The sequence below is a fragment of the Eurypyga helias genome, unplaced genomic scaffold (genome assembly GCF_000690775.1).
Source record: "Eurypyga helias isolate BGI_N326 unplaced genomic scaffold, ASM69077v1 scaffold39221, whole genome shotgun sequence".
Taxonomy (NCBI): domain Eukaryota; kingdom Metazoa; phylum Chordata; class Aves; order Eurypygiformes; family Eurypygidae; genus Eurypyga; species Eurypyga helias.
In genome coordinates this window covers 737-8,736 of record NW_010229899.1, presented here as the reverse complement: position 1 = coordinate 8,736, position 8,000 = coordinate 737, and the positions used below count along the sequence as shown (strand labels likewise).

General features: G+C 56.9%; 1 protein-coding gene across 2 annotated transcripts; it reads left to right on the top strand.

Annotated features, from left to right (window-relative positions):
- The first annotated feature begins 894 nt into the window (after positions 1–894).
- Positions 895–7,776, top strand: IP6K1 (inositol hexakisphosphate kinase 1). 2 transcript variants are annotated; one of them, XM_010160536.1, is made up of 5 exons: positions 895–1,135; positions 3,392–3,602; positions 4,197–4,378; positions 6,228–6,403; positions 7,178–7,776. In XM_010160536.1, the coding sequence occupies exons 1-5, from the start codon at positions 913–915 to the stop codon at positions 7,685–7,687; spliced, it is 1,302 nt and encodes a 433-aa protein (XP_010158838.1). In that variant the 5' UTR covers positions 895–912; the 3' UTR covers positions 7,688–7,776. The 2 variants fall into 2 exon arrangements, with proteins under 2 accessions (XP_010158838.1, XP_010158836.1); XM_010160534.1 differs by having other exon boundaries at positions 913–1,135; positions 4,194–4,378.
- Positions 7,777–8,000: the final 224 nt, after the last annotated feature.

The following is an 8,000-nucleotide window of genomic DNA, read 5'->3' as shown; positions in this document are numbered from 1 at the left end:
TCGTCCCGTGGCTGTGCTGGGCACTCCCAAACATGGAAGGAGCAGCTGCCCTCACCGCGGCACTTGGGATCTCATCGGCATTTGGCAGTCTCTCTCACCTGCCTCTGGAGATCAGGGACCTGTTGTGCATGTGGGTGCTGTGAGAGCGTCGGGGAAGTCACTGTTATCCTGAAGTAATAAAGGGGAGAATCCAAGCGGGATCCGTTCGGTTACAGCGCACGCACGGTGACAGAATGCCTGTCTCGCTCTGTCTCTCCTGTCATGGCTTGAGGAGCAGGGAGTCAGCCAAGGAGGAAGCAGTGTTGAGAGTAGGAGGGGAACATTATTGAGCGGTTTAGATGTTAAAAACGCAGAGGCATGGGGAGTGGAACTCAGGTTCTCGAAGTGTTTGTTCTGCCGGTGTCAGTCACCGCTGCGTGTAGGCAAGCGCGGGCTTGGTTTTGCTTATGCTGTAGCTCTTTCTGTGCTGTTACCGCACTGCCTTGCTGATAAAATGAACTAAAGGAGGGAAGTTGCATTTTCTAATGATGGGAGGCTCAGAATACTTGTGTATCCTCCTTTCCCTGTCTCCTGTCAACCCTGTGGGAGACGCCGTAGGTGAGGCTGCCTCTGCATTAGTGTGTGTTTACCTGTAGGATTAAAGGGGTGGTGAGGAGCATGCTGGAACAAGTGGGATATAAACACAGAACAACAGTTAGGGATATAAGTAAATACCAAAAACTCCTCTGAGCCAACAGGGAGTGAATGCAAGTGGTCCTCCCTTCACAGGAATCTCCTTTGCTTTTCCAGATCACGCTAAGGAAGCCGGTTGCCAGGATTTCCCCGCCGTGGCTGTCTGACCGCTGCTGAGCCACCCTTCCCAGCCCATGTGGCTCTCCCCATGCTCCAAGAGTGCACCTGGTGCCCAACGCAATGTGTGTTTGTCAAACCATGGAAGTGGGCAAGTATGGCAAGAATGCCACTCGATCCGGAGACCGGGGGGTCCTGCTGGAGCCTTTCATTCACCAGGTGGGCGGGCACAGCAGCATGATGCGCTACGATGACCATACTGTCTGCAAGCCCCTCATCACCAGGGAACAGCGCTTCTACGAATCTCTGCCCCCGGAAATGAAGGAGTTCACGCCTGAGTACAAAGGTGAGGCCTGTCGGCGTTCCAGAGCGCCGTTACAGCCTTCAAGACCTGCCCTCTCGGTTTCCTGCTGCTGTCTTGCTGTCTTCTGGCATAATTTTATTTGTTGGTTTAATTCTCTTTTGCAGGATAGCAATTTGGTAGGAGCGCTCGGAGAGGAGAAAGTCTCTTTTTTTTGTAGGGGTGTGGAGTCTGATGTGCTCCTCTCTCTAGGCAGAGGATGCGCGGTGTGGCAGTTGCAGTCTGAAGCTTAAGGTTATGGATGTGTAACTGAAGTCATTTTGTCACCAAGTTATTGTCAGTTACAGCCTTGACCTTGAGCAAACGAAGTCAGATCATACACTGAGCACTTGTTCCAGTCCTGTAATTCATTGCTTCCTCATCCCATCTCTCTCGTGAACCTGTATCAGAAAGGCGCTGAGGCAGGAAGCATCGCTTGGCCAGCGCTGAGGGGGAAGCCTTGTCGGCAGCTGCTTGGAGGGACTGGAATTTGCCAGTGTCTCTATGGCTGTGGGAGGCTGTCAGTGTAGCTGTAGCTTTCAGAAGCTCGATTCGCTGCGGGCCATGTGCGCTTGTGCTCGGGTTGGTGACGCTGGCAGGTAGCCTTCCGGGGAACTCGGCGTTCCGATTGCCTCCGCTTCTCCCTTGCTGCGTGGCATTGGGAAGGCTTCATGGACAGCTGGGACCACCATCTGTTCCACCTCTTGCCATTTCATCTGGCTGCAGCCCCGAGGTCTGGAAGCAGTGTCAGCTTACCTACCCGCATCTGTCTGCAGCTCATGAATGAACGACACCTTCTCCAACGGCCGGGCCCTCTCACACCCTCGGGTCACGCTGGGGCCATACGGTGCTCTAGCGACCCGCCAGAAATCTCCGCTGGAGCCTGTGTGGTTACTGGGATCGATACGCTGTCAGGGTTTCCCTGGGACATGTGTTCAAAACGGTGAAGCTGATAGTCCAGGTGGAGACCCGTCGTCTTGGAGTCAGATCTGTCCTGGTAGCCTAAAGGCACCGGACTTGTGCCTCCACCCCAGTGTGGGATTTCATCTGATAGTCCCAGAATTATTCCTACTGATCTGGGAGAGAGGAATACTGGGGATATTTTCTGTCTGAGCACTCAGATGTTACTCTGATTTCCTTTCACAGAGAGATCTTGAGGTCCGTGTCCAGGCACCCAGGGCACTCCGAGTGGTGTTTGTCTAGTGACGTGCTGGAGTCCTGAACTGCTCCGGAGTTGTGTCTGGCCGCCTGCCCCTTGTTAGCATTGTCGTGTGCAGATAAGGAAGAAGGACGGGCAGTACCTGATGGCCTGCCCCAGCTGAGCAGTGCCAGCTTTCCTCACGTTGGTGGTCATCTCACTGGGGGCATGTAGCATCACGATACTCTGGCAGCTGTTCAGTGCTGGTGACAAGCTGATGGGTGACGTGTCACGACAAGTTAGGAGATGGGCCGATAGCCTCATTTCCAGGGCTGGGGAGCCCCAGAGATGTCAGCCCTAACTAGAAGTGTCGGCTGTCCCGCTCTGCGGATGGCCAGCTCGATGCATTTGGAGTCTGTGCTGTGGAAGAGCTGTACCTTCCCTCAAGCTATGGAGCTTTCCAGGAGCCTTCAGAAGCTCGAACCGGACAGGACACAAATGGTCCTGCTTGCCTGAAGTAGTTCTACTTCCAGGCCTCCCTGTTTTTATTGCTAGGAAGCCCTGGGACCATGGCAATCACTTTTCAGTGAGGCTGGCTGACCTGGGGCAGGTGTCCCCTCAGCCTCGGAGCTCCGCGGATGCTGGAGCGCTCCTTGAGCAGGGAAGGCACACCGCTCCTCGGCCAGCAGTGTTGGCATCAGGAATGCTTCTGCAGGACACACATACCCAGATGAACTAGAGAGATGTTTTGTGTGTTACCCACTCAGCGCCTTGGTGGACCGTGCTTGACTTTCTGCGGATTGACAACGCTTGCTGCCTGGAAGGGAACACCCCTCAGCCCACTGGCTGCGTGTTGTCCCTCCTTTCCTGCAGGCGGCAGAGCTCCCCCTCCTGCTGCCGGCCATTGGCACAGGGAGCGACTCAGAGCCCTGTTTGGGGGGTTCCCCTCTGTGCTGTGCTAAGGACGTGGGGGTTCTTGTAGTCTTAAAACATCTTTTCGTTGCTCTGGACTTGCTTTGCTGCTCTGTGAACTACATTTTCCCTTCTCCTGTCGAACATTTGGGTGTTAGCGGCTGTGTGTTCCCTCCCTCAGGAAACAGAAACATGTCACTTCTTTCTGGCAGGTGTGGTGTCTGTCTGTTTTGAGGGAGACAGCGATGGCTACATCAACCTGGTGGCCTATCCCTACGTGGAGAATGAGGCTCTGGAGCAGGATGATATGCCAGAGAGGGACCAGCCACGACGCAAGCACTCGCGTCGGAGCCTTCACCGATCAAGCAGCGGCACTGAGCACAAGGAGGAAAAGTCTGGCCTGGCCAGTGACAGCACTGAAAGGTAAAGCTTTGAGAGCCTGCTGACAGCGTGATGAGTGGGAAATCTCTTCCTCTTTCAGCTCTGGCTCCTTTGGTTGAGGGCATTTTGCAGTTCCATGCAGTGGCCAGGCTCTCTTGCACGTGCTAGCCCAGCGCACTGTGGCGCTCCAGGCTGTCAGTTTGGCTGGGTTCAGGACACACTCCTCCATGGGAATTGCTTCTGCCACAGGATAACCCTTGGCAGTTCATTGGGTGTGGAACCAGCGTTTGGAGCAGATTCAAACGCTCTTCAGTCCACCTGGTTATTAACCCAGAGGTTTCTTCCAGGGGCCCTTTGAACAGGGGTCTCTGCCTCCTCACACCAGCCTGAGCTCCCCAAGAAATAAACGTTCCTGCTCACTCTGTCGATCACGGCACAGCCTAGCAGAGATGTTAGACTGACCGGGTCCTTGAGCCTGGGTCCACAGCCCGGGGTGTCTGTGAGGAAGGTTTGTGTTGTGTGACATGAGCAACAGGAGAAGGAGCGGGAGGCGGTCGTGTGCGAGGGGAGGGTGTGACAGTCGTGTCTGGAGGACACCTGGGTTCTAACAAGGGTGTTCTGTCTTTATACCAGCAGCATCCAGGAAACGAAGAGTCCCAGGGTGGACTTGCACATCCATTCAGATGTTCCATTTCAGATGTTGGATGGGAACAGCGGTCTGAGCTCTGAAAAGATCAGCTACAACCCCTGGAGCCTGCGCTGTCATAAGCAGCAGCTGAGCCGCATGCGGTCGGAGTCCAAGGACCGGAAGCTCTACAGTATCCTTTGGGAAGCAGAACTGAGGGTGTCAGGTTGCTGCTGCCCTGGCCTGACAAGCTGGTGCCCAGGGTGGCTAGGCCTGCGTTTCCGTTGGCTTTCCTGTCCCTCACAACCGCAGTTGTGTTGCGTTTGTTTTCCCCCTTCCATCCTGCTTCCTGTATGGTGACGCCGACGTCGGACACGATGCTCAGAGGAGCCACGTTGCTGACTACAGCCCCTGTTTTCTTTCTTCTCTGGCCCTTCTCTTCGCTGACCTGCGTCTTGAGCCGTGGTTTTTCACGGTGGGCTCTGCCCGGCAGCAGGCGCAGCTCTGCCCTGTCCAGTAATCCCTCGGGAGGGAGTCGTGTTTGTCCTCATCACCGTTCTCGAGCCTCTTCCAGTCCTCCTGCACCCGGCTGGAGACCAGACCAGCGCGCAGAGGGAAGGTTTGGGTGCAGCGGGGGCTGCCGCTGATGTTTAACGCCCTTGTCTTGGAGCAGATTTGCCGTCCCGCTGCTCGATCCCTTGTTGAACAGCTGGATCTCCACGTGTGCTGCCTTGGGCTGTAAGGCCAGCTTGCAGCTCCCCAGGTCTCCGCAGCTCGGCGTCGTCGTAGCCCGTTCAGACTCCGGGTGTTAGGGTGCTGGGGGTTACGCGTCTCCCTGTGTGACGTGCGATCTCTTCTCTTGGCGTTTCAGCTTGAGAACTCTCTGAACTCAGGCGAGTTCTGGTCTGGGAATCCCTTAAGCTCTTCCCCAGCCAACAAAGCAGCAAAATACCGTTTCTCCTTTTTGGGGGGGTCTCTTTGGGCGGCTCGACTGGCTGCTCCGGTGGTTGAAGAAGGATTTGTTACTCTCTGCCTTTGCCAGTGACTCCTCCTGCTTTTGTCTGGAAATTGATGGATTGCGGGCAGTTTTTTGTTTCACCTACTGGGATTGTTTTCTTCACGTAGAAACAAACGGAATAGCTGGATTCTTTGGAATTTTAACTGCGTGAGCTTCCTTTCCCTATTCTCCAACATCTGCCTCAGCCTCCAGCTTCGTTCCCGCCTCGTGTGCAGAGTAGTTCTCTTTGGCTGCCCTGTTCTTCTTAATCACGCTGCCTTATTTTTATGTCGTTCCCCTTTCACAGTCACACCCCGTTGATGGTAGAGTTTTCTGAATGTTATGCTTCCGTGCAGGTTTGCTCCGGTTGCTGCTCCGGTTGCCGCTCCGGCGCGGCGTGTTGAACCCAGCCCCGCAGGGCTCTTGGGGCAAACTTCAGGGCTGTTGTTTTCCCCTCTGGGAAAAGCTGCCGGTGCCGCTTGTCTCGGGTTCGTTCCCAGCGCCGTGCCCTGCGGATGGTTTGCCCGTTATGCGGGTTGGTAGCCCACGGCTCCCGTTACGGCTGCTTCCTGGCTTTGTAGCCTCGGCCGCCCCCACGGCGCATCGGGCAGCGTGGCTGTTCTGGTCAGGCCTGTAGCAGCAGTGCTGTGCTGGTGCCGGAGCCTGCGTCTGTGGGGATTGGGTTGTTTACATCCATATGGGTGAATGGCTGATTTGACTAGACGTTAAGCTCTCCCTGAACGTATTGGTGATCCTACTGGGTACCATGTCTTTGCCCACGCTAGCGCTGTGCCCTTCGCTCCCCCCTGCGCTCCTTCCTTGCCATCGGCCCATCCACCTCCTGGGCTGCTTTATTCTGCCAACCATCCAAGCCTGGGTGCCACCGCTGGGTTTTGTCTTTCACACCCCCAAATGCTTCTTCCTCTCTGCCCTTTGCTTCCCTGTTGTCTGCCGACCCCCTCTTACGCTAGACCGCGTCCCTGCCTGCGGTGGCCCCGGGGAGGGGTCTCCCTGATGGCTGAGCTCTCCTTGACGTGCTTCCCAGAGTTCCTTTTGCTGGAGAACGTGGTGCATCACTTCAAGCTTCCCTGCGTACTTGACCTGAAGATGGGGACCAGACAGCACGGGGATGATGCGTCCGAGGAGAAGGCTGCGCGGCAGATGAAGAAGTGCGAACAGAGTACTTCCGCCACCCTGGGCGTGCGCGTGTGCGGGATGCAGGTAGGGATCCCTGGGGATGCAGGTGCGGTGGGTTCCTCTTCGCAGCCCATTACGCCTCCCCGGTAGTGTTTCCTGCCGAGCGACAGTCTCCCACGTCGGGTGGGTACACCAGCGCTCGTGCCGCACGCTTGTCGTCTTTGCTCGTAGGCCTGGGACAAAGGAGCCTGTCTCTCCAGAGGCGCCGGCTTTATCCAGCGCTGGTTTGTTCACAGATGATTGGGGGTTTCTCCAATGAGATTATTTGTGTGGGTTCAGCCCGAAGCATGGTGCCGGGGGGTGTCCCTGCGCCCCAGTGCCAGCTGACGGTTGTGTCTGCTGCGAGTTACAAAAAGCCGCTCTCTGGTGGCTGGGCCCTGCGCGCGGGGGTTGGCGTCTCTTTGCCCACGGGCTCCGAAGCAGTGAGGGCCCCTCGGTCCTCACGAGCCACAACAGCAGCCACGCTTGTGGGCAGCTCCCCCTGCCAGAGGGTGCTGGAGGTGCTCTAAGACTTTGCATTTTATGCCTCGGGCTCTGCCGTGCCGCGCCTCTTGGGGATGCTGGGGATGATGAGGTGTCCTGGGAGAGAGCCAGCACTTGGGCATACTGACTGCGACCATGGGATGCACCCGTGAGCTGCTTTGGGGAACAAGCAGAGCCGTTTCCTGCTCCCTCTTGGGCGTGCTGGGGACAGAACGAGCTCCCTCTGCCCTGCCAGCACAGGGAGGGAGAGCTCGGGGCTCTCCGCGGCCTTAACCTGCTGCTCCCGCTTGATGTGCCTTTCCTTTGGCATCCTAGGTCTATCAGCTGGACACGGGGCATTACTTATGCAGGAATAAATACTATGGACGTGGTCTTTCCATCGAGGGCTTCCGCAACGCCCTCTACCAGTATCTCCACAACGGGATCGAGCTGCGCAAGGACCTCTTTGAGCCTGTCCTCACCAAACTGCGAAGCCTGAAGGCGGTTTTGGAGAGACAGGCCTCCTACCGCTTCTACTCCAGCTCCCTTCTCATCATTTACGACGGGAAGGACAGCAGGGCGGGGATGTTTGTGGAGCGCCGGCCGGAGATGCGCCTAAAGCGGGTGGACGGCTCTCTGCCGGAGAGCCTCCAGGACGGCGGCAGCACGGAGCCCGGCTCCTCGGCCCAGCCCAAGGTGGACGTGCGTATGATCGACTTCGCGCACAGCACGTTCAAAGGCTTTCGCGATGACCCCACTGTGCACGACGGACCTGACATGGGCTACGTTTTCGGGCTGGAAAGCCTCATCAACATCATGGAACAGATGCGTGAGGAGAACCAGTAGCCCCGGGTTACGGCCTCTTGTCCTGGTGGCAGGAGCAGACGAGACCACCTACTACCCCAGGAGACGAGCAGACAGCTTTGGTTTCAAACAGTTGTGTCGCTGTTGTTTTTAAATGTACTCGGATAGAAGAGCTGAGGGGAGGCGGGCTGGAAGAGCTCCTCGTGCCCCCCGGATGCTTCTGACCGTGCTAGCTCTGCCTTCCCGGCCAGAGGAGGCTCCGCGGGCGCCTGCTGGGTGTTGGGCATCCCGCTTCTTCGCTCAACGCACGCGCGTTCCAGCGGGAGGGCCCGGACATAGGGGAGAGAAAGCGGGA